At 42.3% G+C, this 22,578-nt stretch overlaps 1 protein-coding gene across 2 annotated transcripts in view; it reads right to left on the bottom strand.

Moving 5' to 3' along the window:
• Nucleotides 1-22,578, bottom strand: part of PTPRE (protein tyrosine phosphatase receptor type E) — a 142,733-nt gene that overhangs the window by 54,354 nt on the left and 65,801 nt on the right. Inside the window, exon 3 of one of the 2 annotated variants that reach the window (XM_081955333.1) lies at nucleotides 8,215-8,321. In XM_081955333.1, coding sequence (XP_081811459.1) covers nucleotides 8,215-8,311 — 97 coding nt within the window. In that variant the 5' untranslated portion in view covers nucleotides 8,312-8,321. The remainder of the gene's footprint in view (nucleotides 1-8,214; nucleotides 8,322-22,578) is intronic. The other variant, XM_081955332.1, reaches the window with a different exon arrangement.

Genomic DNA, 22,578 nt, shown 5'->3' with positions numbered 1-22,578 from the left:
CAGCAGGAATCAAAGACAATGACACGTCTGAATGTTGACTTCTGAAGAAGAATCTTTATGGCTTAAAACAGTCTGGTTATGAGTGGAACCAGTGTGTAGTCAACGCTTGAACTAGCATCGGATTTAAAGCTTGTTTAGCTTATCCATGTCTGTTTAGAATGGAAAGGGATGGAGAAGTTTCATTACTTCTTTTATTTACCAACGATATAGCATTGTTAACTAAGACAGAACACGAGACTATTAATATAATTGAACAATTAAAGAAACATTTCACTGTAAAAGATCTAGGTGAAATACGTCAGTATTTAGGATTGATTGATAAAACCAAGGGAGGGTTTAAAATATCACAGACAGATAAAATAAACAATTTGTTGAAACAATTCAAGATGGAACTATGTAAACCCTTAAAGATTCCTATGAGTCAGGATTTCAACAATAGCAATGAACAGAGTGCTATGTTTGATAAGAGGTTGTATCAATCACTAATCGGAAGTCTGTCATATCTAAGCAATTGGTCAAGGCCTGATATTGCATACAGCACAAACCAATTAGCTAGGTATAATTCAGACCCAACTGAGAGGCATTGGCAGGCTGTAAAAAAGGATTTTAAGGTAGTTGAAGCAAACAATGCACTAAGCACTATACTTTGAACCTAATGAGGAGCTAAAGCTGACCGCATATGCTGATGCAAGTTTTGCAACAGATATAGACACAAGAAAGTCAACGTCTGGAATAGCTGTAGTTTTGGGTAAGGCATTGGTTGGATGGAGATCCATTAGGCAGAAACATCTGACTCTGTTACTATGGAAGCAGAATTTTCATGTCTATCACTACTATGTACTGATATGATATGTTACAAACAGTTACTGATAGATCTAGGAATAGAAGTAAATGATTCTATTACCGTGTATGAGGACAACCAGGCAGCTATTCAAATGGCTACTAATTTGGCAGTTAAAACTAGAACGAAACATACAGATCTGCATTATTTGAATGTATGGGAGAGTATTAAAAATAAGCTAGTGGAGTTAACATACTGTATGTCAGAGGATAATATAGCCGACCATTTCACAAAGGCTCAGGGTGCTATTAAACATAAAGAAAGTTGTGAACGATATGGACTGAAATTGTGAATATATATTGGCTACCCAAAGGGGAGAATGTTGGGAGTATACTCCTAGTTTTGGGTAGGCAACATATATCTATATACAATAACAAATGGTGGTTGTTGCTTTAAATGGGTGAATGTACTTATCAGCTGTAATTAACTTTACAATGAGAGGGAGTCAGGAGAGCTCTCTCTCTCTCTCTGCTTGTCCTATGCTTGATAACTACTTGATGACTACAACGGGAACTGCGACTCAACGTTTTTTTCTCTCTAGCTGTACATTCCGCTGCCCTATTTTCTGTCTCCCAACGGAGATACCCCTAACATAATTATTATACTACCAAGATAATACACTGTAAAATTTGATCTAATATTCCAAGCCACATGCGATAACTTTTCAAGTCAGGTTCAACCTTAGGCTGCAGAGAAAAACAGACTCAAATACCTCGAAGAAGTGTAGCGTTCTCCTTTTCCTCAATGGCTTTAGAAAGATTTCCAAGTAAAGATGTCTAAAACAACTACAATCAACAGTTCCACATAATTTCACCGGGGCATAGCTGGGGGTGATTCTAATTCAAAAACTACCATGTGTCAGAATGGGAGTTATGCAATTGTTCCTCATAATGAGTCTACATTGTTCTGCAGAAGGATTAGTCTACATTGTTCCCATCCCCCTTACCTGCCATCAGTATGGAATCTCTTTGTCCTTCCAATAAAGATATGCCCTTTTCTTTCCACATGCAGTATTTCTGATCAGGATATTTTAGCAACATGCCTGTAATTAGCAGGAACATATATACATGTATATGGATGTTTTTAAGCTTTGTAATTAGTTGCTTAATGTCTTCTTTAGCATTCAGTAAACTGGAAACTAAGTGAGAGTCATCAAGAACTTCTTTAGTAACCTTGAGTAAGATTAGCCAGCTTCTTTTTCAACACCAGTCAACAGAGTACCTCAGAGTTCATGCTTCCTTTTAATGGCATTCTAAGAGGAGCTTTTCTTTCCCTAAATTTGAGAATGCTCTATAATACATTTTCCCACACTCAGTAGTTGCTTTTCAGAACTGAAAATACATATATTATATACAGTATACTGCATGTTTATGGGTCCCAATACAGGTAGTCCTAAACAGTTCATTTAGTGACCATTAAAAGTTACAACAGCACTGAAAAATGTGACTTACGACTGTTTTTCAAAGTTGTGGCCTTTGCAGCATCCCCATGATCATGTAATCAAAACCTGCTACTTGGGAATTGACTCACATTTATGACTGTTGCTGTGTTCCAAGGTCATGCGATCACCTTTTGTGACCTTCTGACGCACAAAGTCAAAGGAGAAGCCAGATTCACTTAATAACCAAGTTACTAACTTATCAACTGCAGTGATTCACTTAACAACTGTGCCAAGAAAGGTTACAAAATGGGATAAAACTCACTCAGCAGATATGTCACTTAACAACAGAAATTTTGCGCTCAATTGCAGTTGTAGGTCGAGGACTGTCTGTATATAAACTTAAATTACATTCCTTAATATTATGCAGGTAGGACAAAACAAGGTATTTAAAAATAAATAAATTTGATGGAATCATAAATATAACAATATATGTGCTTATTAAACATTACAGGAACATCTGATTTACATTTGATACAGAAGACATTATATAGCTTTAGTCCAAAGTCCCTAGAGTAATTAACACCATGACCAAATTCAAATATTTTAATTAATATACTGAATAATGTTCTGAATGCAAGGAGCCTAAGAGAAATCAAATGTAAAGGAGATAGTTGGGAGATAATACAACATTAGAAGGAAGAGGAAGTATCGTGTCCAGATTGTCGTTGATAGGTCTCGGGACTTACCTGAGAAGTCATACCAGGAAATATTCAGTAGGCCAAGTCATTGTTCCCTTTTTCTAAGAAATTCCAGTTTTTTTTTAAAAAAAATATTTTCTTTATCAGATGCAGCAGAGCTGTGTATCAGCAATAGGTTTATTGAAAAGCAGGACATACTCCTGCAATTGTAGTCCCAACCTACGTTCCCTCTAAGGTGCGCGGCTGCGCTAGCGCGCAGGTGGCAAGAAAACACCGCGCAGCAGTTTTCAACTGCCGCGCAGTGATTTCTATTGCCACAGGCTTTGGAAGCTGGGGACGTCCTTTGCAGGCAGCTAGAACGGGCCGCCTGCAAAGGACTTCCCCAGACTTGCTTTGAGGAGCACGGGGCGACTGAGGCTAGTTGTGAAGCCCCAAAGCCCCCACCGCAAGAACTGCTGCCACCTCCTCCTCCTCCTCCTCTAACAGGCAGCACTGCCGGATTTGCCGCCCGGCGCTGCGGCTGAGATGAAGCCGGCAAAGCTCCAGCTGGCATCTCCGCGCATGGCAGCGGCGCCTCCCCTCTGCTCAGAGCACCTGAGCTCAGCGCTGGGTTACCCCTGCCTGCCCCCTCCTCCTCCTCCGCCGTGCTTTTGAAGAGCCATGAGGCTGCGGGAGACAGTAGGAAGGCGGGGAGGGAGCAGGGGGGAAAAAGCCTCATGGTTCTTCAAAAGCACGGAGGAGGAGGAGCGGGCACGGGTTACCCAGCGCTGAGCTCAGGAGCAAATCTGGTGGTGCTGTTGGAGGAGGAGGAGGTAGCAGCAGTTATTCTGGTGGCAACTCGTCGGCAACTTCAGCAGCAGCCCTGCCCACAATGAAGAAAGCAGAGATGGAGCAGATCCACGCAGATGACGTCGCTGCAACATGACTGGAGGAGGAATTCTGGGAGTTGAAGTCCACAAGTGTTAAAGCTGTCAGGTTTGAAGAGCTCTGCATTTTTTTTCTAGGGGTGGAAGGGTCTTGTAACTTGACAGCTTTAAGGCTTCCATGCTTCAAATGCCAGAGTTCCTGAGCCAACAGGACTGGAGGAGAAATTCTGGGAGTTGAAGTCCACAAATCTTAAAGCTGTCAGGTTTGAAGACCCCTGGGGGTTTTTTTCCCTAAAGGGTTAGGGGTGCAAGGGTCTTGTAACTTGACAGCTTTAAGAGTTGCGTGCTTCAAATGCCAGAGTTTCTGAGCCAACATTTTGGTTGCTAAGCAGGAGCGTTGTTAAGTGATACTGATATTATATAACACTTTGAATTAAGCGGGTACCTTGAAGAAACATAACTTTGAGTTTCAAATAATACTGATTTCGTTGTTGTCTTAGGTGACATCTGTGAAAAAAATTCGGGTGCTCAGGCATGAAAATGTGCCGCTCAAACACTATACTTTTCTGCTCACATCGAAAAAAAATTAGAGGGAACATTGGTCCCAACACTTTTTTTTTTTTTGTCCCTTTGAGTCAACTGTTGACTCCAGGCAACTGCCTGGACTAGTACTTGCAGTTTTTGGTCAAGGTTTTTCAGAACTGGTTTGCCATTGCCTACTGCCTAGGGGCTGACAGAGAATGACTGGCCCAAGGACACCCAGCTTGCTTTGTGCCTAAGGCAAGCTCAACTCATGATCTCCTGGTTCTGGCCTAATGTCCTAACCACTACACCAAGCTGCTTCTTACAATCTACCTAGAAGTCACCTTTTGAGGAAAGTGAACTTTTTCCTCCACAAAGTTTAGGTTTGTCACAGAGAAATCTAATGAATTATTACATTATAGTCCCTCTGGAAGAAAGCTTTCTTTTATAAGAAATCACTAATGCTTCCATAAATCAGTGGAATACATTCCATTCAAGACGGAAGAAAATATGAATTTGGTTTTGAAGTTTTGGAAGTAATGAACTGGAAATATCAATTCTTTAAGGTACTAGCAAATTCAGGAATCATCAACATAAACAGAGCATGAAGGTGAGGGAAACTGGAATATTCTTATGTATGCAATATTCCATTGAATCACAAACTTGAGATAGTCACTGAAAGATTGAGATTCCATGAAATTGCTCAAATCTTTCCATGCTTCATCTCTGTCATTTGGAAAACTAAGGTTTTTTAAAAAAGAAATAATTAAAAATTAGGCACAAAATTAAAAAAAAAGTTCCTTTACCACTCACATCATGGTATTATTTGGTAGCACCTTTCTGTCCCATGGAGTTCTTGGTACTCTCTGAGCTTGTTTGCAGACATTTCATTACCCAACTACCACAGGTAATACCGGTACCATCATGTGAGTGAGAGTGGAATGCATTCCCTGTTTGTTTACAATAATTTGCCCTGCCAAGTTTGGTAGAGTGTGATTTTTTTTTCCTTAATAGTTCCACATGCGCGGTAGAGACCCGAAAACCAGCTGGATAGTGGGAGGTGTATGCACATGCGTGGCAGAACTGGAGTGACAGCTTGTGTGCCACAGAGAGGGTGCTGTGTGCCACCTCTGGCACGAATGCCATAGGTTTGCCATCACGGAGCTAAACCATTGGCGTTCTAATGATACTAATAAATCCACCAAAGTGGCTTATTCTCTTGAGTGCCTCTGAATTCACATCAAGTAAAAGAAGGACTGTTTTCTCTGTAGACTAGCCAGAACAATTCGACAATAGAGGACTATTAAATCTAAATGTCAAGCTGTATCAACAGGGCAACACAATAAAAAACAAGTAACAGACTTCATTTCACCCTGCTGGCAACGAAGTAGTCAATATTGGATTAAGTATCACCCTTCAGATAGAACCGAAGGGAAGTTTTGAGTTTTATTAAATTTATATACCGCCCCCCTCTCCCCGCAAGGACATAGGTCTTGCCAAAGAAGAAGTTCTTTGCTGTGATACACTCAGAATGTTTGTCACATAATCTGCTGGGGTAGAAGGTCTTCCATCTATATCACCTCTGTATGAACCAGAGATATATTACAGTTATTGTGAAGGTCAATATCAGAAACATTGGCTTTCAATTCTAGGTTGGCAGCTCTAATCTTGATTAATTTAGCCACTGAACTGAGAGGCCATATTTTCCTAAGTTGATTTCAATTCCTTTTTTTTTCAAGCTAAGTAAAAACCACCCAGGAGGGTCACAACAGCCAAAGAGCTTTCTATTGAAATACATTTAGTTTATTGAAGTAAGGCCTCACTTCAAAGCAACAAAGATTTGGGAGTGTTCTAGGATGCTCAGAAAAAAAGATATTATTTTTTTCTATTGGACTGCTTCAGTGGACATGAGATCTTTATCAAAGCAAATCTGGGAGGTATCATACTATACAAAAGCTAATCATTTTAGCTCTATAGATATTAAGAGCTGTGGGCACATAGTTACTTTCAACCCCTACTCTCTGCAAAATTCAGGATTGTGCTGGCAGGTTCACAAGCTTTTCATTATTCTTTCTAAAATTGCAAATGCCTGAAAGGTTATTGCTAGAAATTTAAAAATCTCAGCTTGCTGGATACTAGTACTGATTATTTTATAACAGTACTAATATCCAGCAAGGCCACTATTTAGAATAATTACAGCAAGTCTTTCCTCTTCAAAATGCAATGCAATATAATCTGAAAGTTACTTAGGTTTCACTTGAGTGTGGAGCAAATCTGCATAATGGAGAACTGAAAAGGGTCCATTAGCCAATTAGATTGGAAGGAATTTAGAGCTTGGATTATGGAGTAGGTAAAAATTAAAAAGGAGAGGAAGAAACAGATAACCATTCTTCACTCATTTTTCATTGGGAATTAGCACCAAGAGACATCCTGGAACGTATCCTCATATGCTTCCATTCAATCAGAGGCTGTCAGATAGATGTAAAGTCCATCGCTCAGAAATAAATCAAACATCATTTTAAACTGAAAACAGTGTTATATCAGCCTCCTTTTGGATGATACACATATTTTCCCCAATGAAATGTAGAATTATGGGGTGATCAAAAATGTATCTATCTGTTCAAAATCCAGATGACTCCTTAATCTGAATCTTATTATGAGGCAGCCAGTCAAGCAATTTCGAATGTAGGCGCCTAGAATATAGTTTACTAACTGTAATTAGGAAAATAACTGCATAGTAATTATCTGGATCAAAAATTAACTTTTTTTTAAAAATGAGACCAATTGTTCAAGATCTAGTGAGCACAACGTATATGAGTAAACAGCAGGCCCACTAGCTGGGATTTGCCTTTAGTAATTCAGCCACAAACAAATCCTTTCTGAATGCCTTACTACAGAAGTGTCAAACTGGTGGCCCGTGGGCCAGATGCATCACATGCAGGCCACTCCCACCACAGCTCCACTAGCAAAAAAACATCTCATTACGTCACGTGACAGCAACGTGACATTGCGAGTTTGACACCCGTGCCTTGCTATGATACAACTGGAGGATCAGAGTGAATGTCTGCAAGGATTATGAAGGACCAATCTACTTTTAGGATAGCTTTAGAAGGACTGAATCATTTAGTTAATCACTGAATGAGGATATGCTTCAAATGATCGATCTTTAGAAGTAATTGACCTAGATGCAACTTAACTCTTTAGAAAAGAGTAGATTATCATGCTGAGAGGTTCATAATCATGACTATTTGATCTATTATACCAATTAAAGCACGGCTTCTGTTTTTTCTCAATTTTAAAATAGATTTATATGTTTTTTAAAAAAAACGAGTATATTTTTTGAATTAATCATCATTATTGGCGAAATAAGCTCTGTAATATTAACTAACCCACAATCTTGATCAAACCATGACTTGAATGATTAGATTCTCACGTTCTTCACTGGAACATTAGAAATTAATATTTTCTGAATTATGAAGACTATTTGATGAAATATAAGTCATACATCTGAGACATTCTTCCCAGTAAAGATAAATTGGCAGAATAGGGAGGCTCTAAAATAGCTAAAACATTATCATAATACTATTTCCAGCTCTTTAGACACTCCAACGTAGCATACTCATTATTGAGACCAAATTACTCATTAATAATAATTAATAGTAACTTTATGTTTCAAGCATTTTGTTTATTCTCTAATTGCATTTTATATATACTCACATTTATGATCTAAGTTGTGTTTCTTAGTGTATTAATATTAAATGAGATGCATTATCATTAAACACTAGTAATACATAGCTGAATGTTTATGCTTGCTAGAAAACATGGAAATTAAAGTCTAATAAGTTTGGAAAGAAAAATATAAAAATTAATGCATTTTCAAATCCCCAAAACTGATGTTTTCCCTACCTTTTGTTGTTTCATTATATGATGCAGTTCCATTGTCATGTAATGCTTCGGAATGTAGAAAACTAATGGAAATTAGTAATGAACAAAAATATTCCATCTTGGACCTGTCAAAGAAACAATAAGTAAATAAATAAATCTGAAACAAATATTTTAAAAGTTAACTTAACAGGATACTTTCCTTACATCATCAGATAATTTAATTTACTTTACTAGTAGAATAAGCGAGAGAACTTAATTTAATTTACTATTAGAATAAAAATGTACTCTGTCTCTGGTGGTCTTTCTACTTTTGTCTAATTGCTAGTTCATTTGCCAGATCTAAAGACTTGTGTTGTTTCATGAAAATGTAAGTAAAAGAAAATGCTTTTTTGATGCTGCTTAGTTGATGTTTTTTCTTTAACCATCTCATTTCTCCCTTTTTGAGGATCCCATCAGTCCAACTCAAACACAGTTTTCTCAGACTTCCCATTGTTTTGCTCTAGTCAGTCTTCTTTCATGTATTTCTTTGATTTGTTCTTAATCATTCTGTTTATCACCTAATCACATCAACATACTTCTTCCTTAGAACATTTCATATCCTACCCTCCATCGTTCTACCAGCATTTGTTCATGAAAAAAAATGTATTTTCCTATCTTCACTTTTTTCCCCATTCATTTTTCTGTCAAACGTAATTGTTTGATACATTAAGTATACTTTCCAACCCTCAGTCCATAGACCAGCACCATGTCAGGATGCCAGAAACCGGGCAGCGTAAAGTGAAGCTCCATCTGCAAGATGCAGGCAGCACATGTGTTAAGTGCGAACGAAAGGCGAGTGGAGTCGTGAGGAGAATCCAGAAACTTTATTGAACAGAACCAGTCACAGCAAATACAGGAGAGAATCAAAGCAGGGTTCGTCTGACAGCTATTTATACGAAGCTGTCAGACGAACCAGCCAATCCCCAAGCCAGAGTTTCCCCGCTCTCAGCCCGGTCGCGTCTTAGCCAATCAGACGCGACCTGGCTGTTGCTAGCGCAGATGCCGGCAGTCAGAGGGAAATCCCTGACGTCATCTGCCTGGACACAATACTCCTTCCCCCCCAGTGACTGCGCATGTGCAGACGACGCACAAACGTAGTCACGCAAATAGTCTGGGCGGCGTCGGACCCGCCCAGAACGCCTCAGTTCGACAGGAGGCGCCGGAGAAGGAGGTGGTGTCCGTCGAAGCTCCTCCTGCAAGGGAGTGGAGCTCCGGGCGCCATCTTGGAGGCCCACCCCAGACGGAGGACGACAAGGCCCAGGTAGGCAGGGCCGAGGGGGCGCGGCCGAAGGCGGGCTTGAGCAGGGCACTTCTTGGTAGGCCTGGCCTGACTCGGGGAAGGCCATTTGGAAACTGGGAGGCTGACGCCTAATGGGCGGCCCACCCTCAACACTGGACGGCCGGGAGGCGGCGTCCGAGGACGGGAAGGCCCTGGGCAGCTGGACCGGGCGATCTAAATCTGGTGGAAGGGCACCAGGGAACGGAACGTTGGAGGGCTCAGGCGCAGCGACGTCGATGGTCGACCTTGCGGGGGTGTTGTCGCTGTTGCAGGGCAGGCGGCGCCTCAATTGATCCAGGTGCCGCCGCCATTCGGTCCCATCAGGTAGCTGGACCCTGTAAGAACAGGGGCCGGTTATGGCGGAGATGGTGGCAGGCACCCACCTAACCGCCCCTGAGAATGCTTGAGCCCAAACAGAATCGCCCAGAAGGAAAGATCGGGAAGGGGGCCCCAGGTTGCCAGGCTGTTCACTTGAATAGAGTGGGTGCAACCTATCCAAGGTGGTCCGCAGGCGCCGGCCCATCAGCAGCTCAGCTGGAGACTTCCCGGTGAGGGGGCAAGGAGTGGCATGCTGTACCAATAGGTAAGCAGCCACCCTTGATGGCCAGTCTGCCCCATCCATCCTGCTTAACGCCTCCTTGGCCGAGCGAACCGCCCGTTCCGCCCGGCCATTACTAGCTGGATGGTATGGGGCGACTGGGGCATGGCGGATGCCCTGAGAGGCCAGGAACAGCTGGAATGCGGTGGATGCAAATTGAGGCCCGTTATCAGAGACAATGACGTCCGGCACGCCATGGGTGGCGAAAAGCCTAGTCAGTTCCCTGATCGTGGCCTCGGCTGTGGTGGACCTCATGAGGATGAGCTCCACCCAGCGCGAATATGCATCCACCAGCACCATGAAGACCTGGCCTCTGAAGGGCCCCGCGAAATCTACGTGGAGGCGGGACCAAGGCCCACGGGGCAATTCCCATTCCCTTGGAGCGGCTGCCGGTGGCGCCAGTCGGGAATGCTGGCAGGGGGAGCAGCCGGCCACCCAGGCGGCTATCTCGTCATCAATGCGAGGCCACCAGACATAGCTGCGCGCCAGGCATTTCATGCGCACTATGCCCGGGTGGGCCTCATGAAGGCGAGATAACACCTGATGGCGCAGGCTGGGTGGAATAACCACCCTGTCACCCCACAGGAGGCACCCACTGTGAAGTGCCAGCTCCAGCTGCCTGGCCTTGAAGGGACGAAGGTGCTCTGGCACCGGACCCTCAGGCCAGCCCCTTTGGACCCAAAGCATGACCTGGGACAGGTCAGGGTCAGCCCTAGACTTTGAGGCCACCTCTCCAGAAGAGAGTGGCAGAGCCAAATCAGCTATGGCTAAGACCGACAGGCAAGGCACTGTCGGGGGGTCAGTAACGGGCAGGGGGCAGCGGCTGAGGGCATCAGCGTGCCCTATATGCTTGCCCGGGCGGTAGAGCAGAGTATAGCTGTATGCAGCTAGGAACTCTGTCCACCTGGTCATGCGCGGTGAAAGAATGGGAGGGGTCGGCTTGTTACCTGCCAAAAGCCCAAGGAGTGGCTTATGGTCAGTGAACAAAGTAAAGTGCCGACCATAGAGGTAATCATGGAACCTTTTAATCCCTGACACTGCAGCCAGAGCCTCCTTGTCGATCTGGCTGTAGTTGCGTTCTGCAGAAGTCAGTGTCCGGGAATAAAAGGCTATGGGGGCCTCTGAGCCATTGGGCAGCACATGGCTCAGGACCGCCCCCAAACCCACGGGGGAGGCGTCACAAGCAAGAGTCAAAGGCAGCTTGTCCGAATATTGAACGAGGACTGCCTCTGACGTCAGCAAGTCTTTGACAGCCGCGAACGCATGCGCTTCGCGGCTGCCCCAGCGCCAGCATTTGCTGCGCTTTAATTTTAAACCCGAGCCCCTGAAACGCTCGAGGACCTTCTCTAGTACTTCGATGAGGCCCGATCGGCTGCTGGCGGCGATCAGGACATCATCGAAATACGGAACCACGCCAGGGAGCCCATGGAGCAGCCGCTCCATGAGGCTCTGGAAGATCCCCGGGGCTACAGAAACGCCGAATTGCAAGCGGCGGCAACGGAAAGCTCCACGGTGGGTGACGACGGTCTGCGCAGCCGCCGCCTCGTCATCCACCGGGAGCTGCTGGTAGGCCTGCGCCATATCCAGCTTCGCAAAGATGCAGCCCTGCCCCAAAGAGTGGAGCAAGTGCTGCACTACCAGAACTGGATAGGGGTTCGCCTGGAGGGCAAGGTTGATGGTGGATTTATAGTCGGCGCAGAGGCGAATGGACCCATCCGCCTTAACTGGGATGACCAATGGGGTCTCCCACTTGGAGTAATCCACCGGCTCCAAGACTCCCTGCGCGACGAGCTTGTCGAGCTCCGCATCAACCTTTGCCCTCAAGGCGAAAGGCACCCTACGGGCCTTCAGCCTAATGGGGGCAACCTGGGGGTCTAGGTTCAAGGAGATGGGTGTGCCCTTATACGCCCCAAGCTGCCCATCAAACACATCAGAAAATCTGACAAGGACGTCGGCCACGTCGGGAGGCGTGGCCACCACTTGTCTAATCCCGTGCACTGATAGGCCAAGTGCCGGGAACCAGTCAAGGCCCAGGAGGGCCGGCAAAGGCTTTTCTACGACTAGTAGGGGAAGACACCCCGAATAGTCCCCGTATTCCACCCGCACCAGGTGACAACCCAGGGTAGGAATTAGAGTCCCCTGGTAGTCCCGTAGGGTTGCGTCTGGAGAGGCAAGCTGGGTCTTTGAGATGCCTGGACAGAGGCAGGAGAACTCTGTCCACGACAAGAGGGATCGGGATGACCCCGAGTCCACCTCCATGGTGCAGGGGGAGCCCTCTATGAGGAGCGACGCCTTGATGCGCTCCGCACCTGCACCCGTGTGGAAGGCCAACTCTGCGGGGTTGGCGTGGAAGTCAGCGTCCACGGCGTAGCAGCCTCCGCGCGAAGGCTGCTGCTGCTGCTGCTGCTGCTGTCGTCCAGCCCGGCCTCCAGGTCGCTGTTTAACGGCGGCTGTGGTCGGAACGTCTTCTGATTGCTGTGGCAAGGGAAGCTGCGCTCGGCAGACCTGGGCCAAATGTCCCTTCTTGAGGCAGCGGCGGCAAACTGCGGCTTTAAAGGGGCAACCCGAACGGTCGTGGTTGTCTCCGCAGCCAAGGCAAACAGCCACGGCTTCCCGGGCTCGCTGAGGGACGCGTCTTCTAGCGGACTGGCCAATGCGCGCCACCGCTCCCTCCTCAGGATAGTCATTAGGCAAGGGAACTAGTTCGTCCACCAGACAGGTGCGGCCTGGCGGGGGCGGCAGGTTGAACATCTCCGCCATTGACTCGTCGGAGAGTTCAGCCGCCCTTGCCTGCTCGATGGCCCCGGTCAGCGTGATGTCCGCTTGTGACAGGAGCCGCCGGCGAAGGCGCAGATCTTTTACGCCGCTGACGAATTGCTCCGTGAGGTTGCGATCGAGGTCGGCGAACTCGCACCTCATCGCCGCGGTGCGAAGCGACTGGAGGAACTGGCTCACCGACTCCTCCGGCTTCTGGACACAGCGCCGGAAAGCGTAGTGCCTCGCCACCCAGGATGGAGTGGGGGCGTAGTGGCGCTGAAGACGCTCGGTTAAAGTAGCCCAGTCCAGAGAATGGACTGGCTGTGGGGCGGCTAATGAGCGAGCAGCGCTAAACATTGGCGTGCCGCAGCAGCTCAAGAAGAAACTGCACTTCTCGTCGTCTGGGACATCGCGACGGCCGTTGGCTATCAGGTAGCACTCGAAGCGCTCCATGAACGCTTCCCAAGTCTCGCCGTCGCAGCCAAAAGGAACAAAGGTTGGCATTGCCGACATGGTCTCCTCTGGAACGAGCTAGGCCGGCCAGGAACGAGTCGCCGGTGCGATAGTGCCAAGATGAAGCATTAGGTGGGTTAGCGGCTGGATCCCACCTTCGTCGCCAGTGTTAAGTGCGAACGAAAGGCGAGTGGAGTCGTGAGGAGAATCCAGAAACTTTATTGAACAGAACCAGTCACAGCAAATACAGGAGAGAATCAAAGCAGGGTTCGTCTGACAGCTATTTATACGAAGCTGTCAGACGAACCAGCCAATCCCCAAACCAGAGTTTCCCCGCTCTCAGCCAGGTCGCGTCTTAGCCAATCAGACGCGACCTGGCTGTTGCTAGCGCAGATGCCGGCAGTCAGAGGGAAATCCCTGACGTCATCTGCCTGGACACAATAACATGAAACCACCTCTGGTCCACGAAAAAACTTCTCTCCACAGAACCAGTCCCTGGCGCTCACAAGTTTGGGATGCTCACAACTTTTCTTGACAAAACGATTGTCCATATGGAGAAGTATATCTCTAACTCCATCTTGCTAAATTTATCACAAGCATTGCTTTTACATTTATGCATACAAACATTTAATAATGAAAGAGACACTGGAAATCCTTGTCATATTCCCTGCTCAATGTTGGAATCATTCTCATTTTTGTAAACATAGACCACAAACACATGCAAACAGATCTGTAGTCTCTTTCATTTCAGTATACCATTAAGCATCTTTTTTTCTTTCTTCCTATTATGGCATAAGCCTAGACAATTCTCTGGTACTTTTGTACTTAATTATTCTATTCCAAGCACCTTCTATATCCTTTTTTTTAATATCCACTTTGCATTCATTCATTCATTCTGTTGGGAAATTATTCTACTCAGTCTTTTTCTTATTTCTTTTTATTCCTAAATAAATAAATAAAATTCCTTCCATTTATTTACCTCTAGTGGTCTGTCCGTCTCTGATCATCCTATTATCTTTAATGAAAGATGTTTCTCTTGTGTCATTCATTAACATTCCCAATCTTTCATTATTAACAGTTAAATTGATATGCCCTAATTCAATTATGGTTTCAACTGATTTCTCTTTTATGTATATGTATGAATAGACTTATTCTTAACTACTTATTTCATAAAATATCTTTTCCTAGTAAAATAGTGAAAACTAGTTTCCGTTTTTATTTGTTCTTGGCTGGCTAATCAATTTTTGTGTACCTTCTCATCTGTATGCCACACATCCATTTTTTTCAATATTTTTCTCTGGAATGCATATACTCAAGAGCGTTGCTATTTTCTCAAAACTCATTACCACTGCTTATTGGAGCAAAACATACAATTCTCACTAATTTATCAATTCCTTGGATACATATCCAAGTAATGTAATTAATGCCAATTCATACCTTGTGCTATATTTTCCCTTTCATTCATGATTAAGTCTACACATCCTATTTTCCATATATATTTATCCACTAAAGCCCACAAAATCAGAACATTTTCAGATTTATTCATCTCGCTCTTATTTTCACAGGCACACTATGCATTTCTTTTTATTTTCTTCATTAATTTATATTTTTTTAACATTTACTCCTTTGACATTCTGAGTCATAATCTTTTACCTGCCATGGTTGTTATTAGCAAGACAACATAGATGCTGATACTTAATAAAACTTAAATTAAGTGGTGTAGATTTGGTTTCTGGCTATTGTTAGACCTTGATTAATTCAACATTCCCTGATAATAATAATAATAATAATAATAATAATAATAATAATAATAACAACAACAACAACAACAACAACAACAACAACTCTGTGGAAAGTCAGAAATAGAAATCCAATCATTGACAAACACAGTCCGAATATTCAGCACCGATATTTCAATGCAGTTTGGCATGGAAAAATGTGCCACTGTATCCATAAAAAGGGGCAAAATCACTACATATGAGGGAATTGAAATGCCCAATGGCCAACTAATTAAATGCAACGAACATGAAGCCTACAAATATTTAGGCATTCTGCAGTTGCATAACATCAAGCATGGAGAAGTAAAAACTATTGTCAGGGGAGAGTACACCAACAGAGTTAGGAAAATTTTGAAATCTAAATTGAATGGTGGAAATACAATCAAAGCCATAAACACCTGGGCAATACCGGTTATAAGATACACAGCTGGTATAGTTAACTGGACACAAGCTGATTTGGACATTTTGGACCGAAAAACCAGGAAGCTAATGACAATGCACTACAGTTTACATCCACGTGGTGATATTGACAGACTATACCTACCCCGGAAATCAGGTGGCAGAGGATTATTACAAGTGAAGCGAATAGTTGAAGAAGAAAAACATGCACTGGCTGATTATTTAAAAGAAAGTCAAGAACATCTATTAATCGAAGTAAAGAACAAAAATCTATTGAAGGCCCAACAGACGAAACAAGAATACAGAAAAGATGTGATAAAATTAAGAATGGAGAGTTGGCAGAACAAAGCATTGCATGGCCAATTTCTGGAAAACATAAAAGATAAAGTGGACAGTGAAAAAACTTGGTTATGGTTAACAGCAGGTACATTAAAGAAAGAAACAGAGTCACTAATCCTGGCTGCGCAAGAACAAGCTATCCGCACAAATGCCATTAAGGCCAAAATCGAAAAATCCTCTGATGATGCCAAATGTAGACTTTGCAAAGGCTGATGAAACTGTTGACCACATACTCAGCTGCTGTAAAAAAATCACGCAGACTGACTATAAAATGCGGCACAATTCAGTGGCACAAATGATCCACTGGAATTTGTGCAAAAAATATAATATTAAAACAGCAACAAACTGGTGGGAACATAAGCCTGAAAAAGTCATTGAGGTTCAGATGGCCAAGATCTTGTGGGATTTTCGCATACAAACGGATAAAATACTGACGCATAATACACCAGACATCACACTGGTTGAGAAAAATAAGGTCACAATCATAGACATCGCAATACCAGGTGATAGCCGGGTCGCCGAGAAGGAATATGAAAAAATCGCGAAATACCAGGACTTAAAAATCGAAATTCAACGATTATGGCACAAACCAGCAGTGGTAATTCCAGTGGTAATCGGCACATTGGGTGCTATTCCAAAAGCACTGGAATTACATTTAAAACAGTTAAAAATTGACAAAATCACCATCAGTCAAATGCAAAAGGCCGCACTGCTTGGATCCGCACACATATTACAAAAATACGTTACGACGTCCTAGGCCCCTGGGTGGGGCCCAACTAATCAATGCCAAATCCGGTGAAACAACTGGCCGCTGTGATACAATTCTGTTGATGCAATAATAATAACAACAACAACAACAACAACAACAACAACAATAATAATAGCAGTACTGGTGTGTACTGGCACCTTTTGGTCTGCATTGCATAAGCTTAATCAAAACCCAATTATATTCAAGCATGATAATGCTGTTCAATGCAGGTCAGAATGTAATATGGACACAACGTATTATTGCCTGTATCTCACTAATTAGCAATTAGAAGGCACATGCCATATACTGACGCTGATTCAAGAGGATTATGTTGCAGTTATAAATTGTATTATTTTAAGTTCATAGTAATGGTATATGCTTTGTATACAATAGTTCTACACCTACATAAATTAATCTTCATATAAACCTACTACAGTATTACTTAATTTGCTTACCAAACTACATTATACAAATACTTGCTGCACTTCCCAAAATATAATTGGCCAAGCAAATATAAGTGTGGTACATAGATTCATTACCGATTGATACATTTTGTAACCCAACACACTAATTATTGTAGTAAATAAATGCTGATATTAACTATATGCTATTTTAATTCAATGCATATTTTAATAAGTATAAAATTAAACCACATATGCAAATAATAAATCTAGTTCCCAGCTCCTAGAATAAATATTTGAAAATGATCAATGCTATCCTAGTCTACTGTTTTGCTACAGTAGGTCTACTGACTAGCTGGCCTGGCATGATTATAAATGTTACATCTATGAACTCCTGGTAGTATATTCTCATCTGGTTATTTTAAGGGTAATGTTTTAGTTTTAATTGTTTTTAGGGCTTTTAGCCTCATATTTATTTATTCTTCTGTACAGGACTCTTAATTTTAGCCTCCTCCACATACATACATACATACATATATTTATAGCCCTATTTATATTTGTATTTTATCTGTGATTTATTGTGGACTGTACACCGCCCCGAGTCCCTTTTTGGGAGAGGGGGCGGTTTAGAAATGTGAATAAATAATAATAATAATAAATAATACTGTTTTGCTGAATTTTATTAACACTTTCCATGTTTTCTTCAACAGTTTTCAAACATAAAGCCCTGACCTCGGGCTGAAGTACTATCCAAGTTTCTATACCATTTGATTGCAATTGCAATAGCACTTAGACTTATATGCAGCTTCACAGTGCTTTACAGCCCTCTCTAATCGATTTACAGAGTCAACATATTGCCCCCAACAATTGGGGTCCTAATTTTACCGACCTCCAAAGGATCGAAGATTGAGTCAACCTTCAGCCAGTCAGCATCGAACTGCCAAACTGCTGGCAAGTAGGCAGTCAGCAGAATCAGCCTGCAGTACTGCATTTTAACTACTGTGTCACCACAGCTCTTTCTGTAAGCCACTCAAAACTTAACAAAATAGATGCATTATCCACTAAATCACAGCATCTATATGTTGAAAGGAGCACGCGTCCATGTTTGCATTATCCCTCAGTTTAACAGTGTAGCAAACAGTGAAGCAAAGTCAATCAAAAGGAGAGCCGGAACCAAAAGTGGTTGTGGTTACAAATGTGATTCTTACCTTATTCAGAATGCAACTTACATTCATTTTTACTCATTTATATGCCATCCTTTCCACCAGATTCTGAATGGCTGACAGAACCACATCAATAAACTCTATAAAATCAACATAAAATTATGCAGCCAGACAGTCACCTAATAGCTAAAGCAGAAAATTATAATCTTCAGGGACAACAGCAGCTAACCTTCCTTCAACCTACGGGTATTTTACAAAGATTCACTTCAAAAGGAAAAGAACAAAGATAGCACATCTACAGAGAAACCTTGCTTCTATACTGCCATTTCTCAGTCAATCAGGGAACAAAGGATCACTAACAGACCTTCCCTAAAGCAGTGTTTGTCAACTATAACAACTTAAAGATGTGGGGCACTTTGAGGCCCAGAATTTCTCAGCCAGCATCCTTAGAGAAGGCAGTTCTTTTAGAATCAAAACTGGAGTTATGTCAGGCTTTATAAGAAGAAGTCCTTTGACTAGTATCTAAAAACCTAAAGGCACTCGATGTCGTTCTAGACTTACAACCACAATCGAGTCCAAAATTTCCAATACTAAGCAAGACAATTGTTAAGTGAATGTTGCCCCATTTTACAACCTTTTTTTGGTCACAGTTGGTAAGTGAATCACTGCAGTTGTTCAGATAATTAACACGGTTAAGTGAACCTGGCTTCCCCATTGAATTTGCTAGTCAGAGGTTTGCAAAAGGTGATCACTTGACCCCGGGACACTGCAACAGTCATAAATACATATCAGTTGCCAAGAGTTTAAATTTATGACTGTGGAGATGCTGCAATGGTCTTATGAAAAATGGTCATAAGTTACTTTTTTTCAGTATCATAGTAACATCAGTGACTAAATGAATAGTTGTAAGTTGAGAGTTACCTGTACTTAAGTTGAGCATAATTATACTAAGTAATGGGTCTGGTCTATTTGCAATTAGGCACCTGGAGATCTTGATAAACTAAAGTGCATTGTAGTAATCTATGTGATACTATCGCTCCACCTTTTCCCTAAATGCTCCCAGGTTTATGGCAAGTCCCAGAGCAAAGTGATCATACACACACACACACACACAGAGAGACACACAGCAGCCTCTGGCTGCAAGTAGTCCAGCAAAACGCTGTGAGCTCAACGGTTGCAAAGCACGAAATCCAGTGGGACAAGGGAATAAGTCAATGAGTCAGGAAGCAAAGAAACAAAGCAATGGGTTCAGGAAGGAAAGGAACAAGGCAATTAATCCAGGAAGCAAGAAATAAAGCAAGAAGTTCAGGAAACTCCAAACGTTGGCAACGGCACACAAAACACCATGAATTCTACATTTGTTCCTGACAAACATCCCTCCCCACAGCATCTCCTTAAATCTCAGTCCCCAGATATGCCTTGTGAAGAGGGATGTGATGCTCTCCTCCCAAGTCCTCAGGTCAGCCTGTGCTGCTCCCGCCTTCTCTTCACTCTCTGTGCTGATGGATCATGAGGAGGTGGTCTTTGCTCATTGCCTGAGCTCCGTCGCTCTTCATTTCCACTGCTTGCCCTCTCTTGGTTATCCTGCCCCCATTTTTCCCTGCTAGCAACTCGTCCCACTCCTGAGGCACTCTGACCTGCCTCCTCCCCACATTCCTCTGAAACCAACGAAGCCACCCCTCGGTCTTTCTTAGCTCCAGCTCTGGCTCATCTTCCTCCGCAGATTCAGGCTCCGACAGGGACGTGACAAGACTGGTTTCATTTGTAGCCCCATCCCAAAAAACCCACCTGATATTGGGAAAGATTGAAGGCAAAAGGAGAAGGTGACAACAGACAATGATATGGTTCAATAGTGTCATCGGTGCAATGAACATGAATTTCTGCAAACTCCAGGAGACAATAGAGGACATAAGGGTTTGGTGAGCTGTGATCCATGTGGATGCATAGAGTCGGATATGATTTAGGCAACTGAACAACATCAACAACTAATCCCTGTCAAAAATTAAAGAATACACTAAAGATACAGTAGATCTAATACTTTGTTATTAACCAAAACATCCTCAATGTCTTCCTTGGCTTATGTAAGACCAATTAGTTCTGAGGTCAGGGGACATATAGACATTGATTAATGGGGATATAGAATGGCACAGTTTGCAGGCCTTCAGATTGAGAGGCCTGAAGATTGATGGGCTACCCAGTGTTTTTCAGTGTCAGTGGCTTAAATATCTTAAAGCTGCTGAAACTGAGAAACGTTGGCTTACAGGCTCTCCACTGGTGGCACAGAACAAAATAGGCCAATGTTTTCGACTATTCATTCCATATTCACAGCCATCAATATATCCATTTGGGAAATGAAAAGCCTTGGCGCATCCATTTTTTAAAAATCATACCGTAAATATATGGACTTATGGGAAGCGGTTACAAGTAGGTTTCTATGCATACTAGTTCTTACATACAATGGGTGGATTGTGCCTCTTTTTCACGATTCTAGCCTAAATCCTTAAAATAAGAGTAAAGAACAAAGAGTAAAGATAATTGTATTTCTCAATAATAAAGCAAAAGTTATCCTGCAAATGGGGGGAACAGGAACCTGGTTGTCTTGGTCCTTAGGGTTGTTTTCTTACAGAAAAAATATGGCAAACAGAGAGACATGAAAAACCTAACCAGAATATATAAAAGCAGTCTTTAAAGGGTGCTTTTGTTTTGTTTTTTATAAAAGTGGATTTATTTTTAAATCTGAAAGGAGAAGAGAGGATATTTTGAAGGACATTATGGAAAATAAATGGACAAGGACTATAATTCAGGAACCATCACTTCATCAAGTTTTCTTGTTGTACATAAGTAAAACCATATTTTAACCATAAACATCCTTTCTCGGTATCATTAGCCATAAATGTTCCCTGAATTTTAATCCAAACATGAAATCAATGTTTGGATTAAATTTCAAAGAAGAGATAGATAGATAGATAGATAGATAGATAGATAGATAGATAGATAGATAGATAGATAGATAGATAGATAGATAGATGATAGATAGATGATAGATAGATAGATAGATAGATAGATAGATGATAGATAGATAGATAGATAGATAGATAGATAGATAGATAGATAGATAGATAGATAGATATAAAACCTGTAAGCCACAAGTCCTCCTCCCTTTATCAGCTGAACCAGGGAAGTGATTAAGTGCTTTGACAGAAAACACTGTGTGTGTGTGTTGTAAATTAATTTATATGTTTATTTTTACTACTCCTTATAATTCAAGGTGGTAAGCTTACCTAGTATTCCTTCCACATTCTATTTTTCGCACAACAACCCTGTGAGGGGACTTGGCCTGGGACAGAGTAACTGACACCAAGTCACTCAGCTGGCTTTCATGCCTAAGGCAGAACTAGAACTCACAGTCTCCAGGTTTCTAGCTTGTTGCTTTAATCACTAGACCAAACTGGCTCCATTAATCTCTGTCATTAAATACCTTGTTATATTAAATAAACTCCTAAACACTTAAACCAGTCTGATTATTCTCACACCTCATTATAACAACATTTAACTGTACAAAATGAACTCTGTGACAGTGATTATTTTCACAAATAGTCTGGATATCTCTGGATAGGACAGAATATAAATGCACTGAATTATGCTTGTATCAACTCAGTTTAACATCGAAAGTATAAATGCCTATCTTGCCTGTTCAATTAGACCAATGCATAGCACAAATTTAAAATAATGGTTTATTATTATCTGTAGAAAAATGTAGGTAGTCCTCAATTTATGGTAGGAATTTAGCCTGTATTACAATCATAAGATTACAGGTAATTAAGGAGGGCACCACATACTGATCTACTCTTTTGTAGCAGGCATTAAGCAAAACGATCTTCTGCAATGGGCATTTGTTGCTGAAACCAAAGTAAAGACTGGTTTCTGGCAAAAAAAAAGGTCATAAATTATGATAATGTGAATGTGAGATACTGGAAATGATTGTGAATGCAGGCTAGTTGCTGAACACCCACTCAAAGAGACCTTGGCCACTGGAACTTTTAATCTGATTATAAATAGGTGTGTGTGTGTGTGTGTGTGTGTGTGCTGTTGTTCCCTCATTATCACTGCTTTTATATTGTTGCACAGCAGATGGCACTATGTCTGCACTATCTAACATATTTTGAATGAAACCAAATATTGATTTCCTGCTTTTCCTGAAGATTTTTTGAGAAGTAGAAAAAAAAAAAAAGGATCACCACCAACCTTGAATTTAAAAAATTGTGCTAATGGAACAGGCAACACCTCCTGTAACATTTCTAACAATATTTAGAATAATGTGTAAGATGAATATATACTGTATAGCACATCTTAGAAGTGTATCAGAGTTTTGTTTTCAGGAAACCACCACCCTTTTTATTTTAGTAATCAAAATTAAATGCAGATGGTTGG

The sequence above is a fragment of the Natrix helvetica genome (assembly GCF_964273705.1).
Source record: "Natrix helvetica genome assembly, chromosome: 5".
NCBI classification, from domain to species: Eukaryota; Metazoa; Chordata; class Lepidosauria; order Squamata; family Natricidae; genus Natrix; species Natrix helvetica.
Note: the sequence above shows the minus strand (reverse complement) of the source record. Positions and strands in the feature narration are given on the sequence as shown.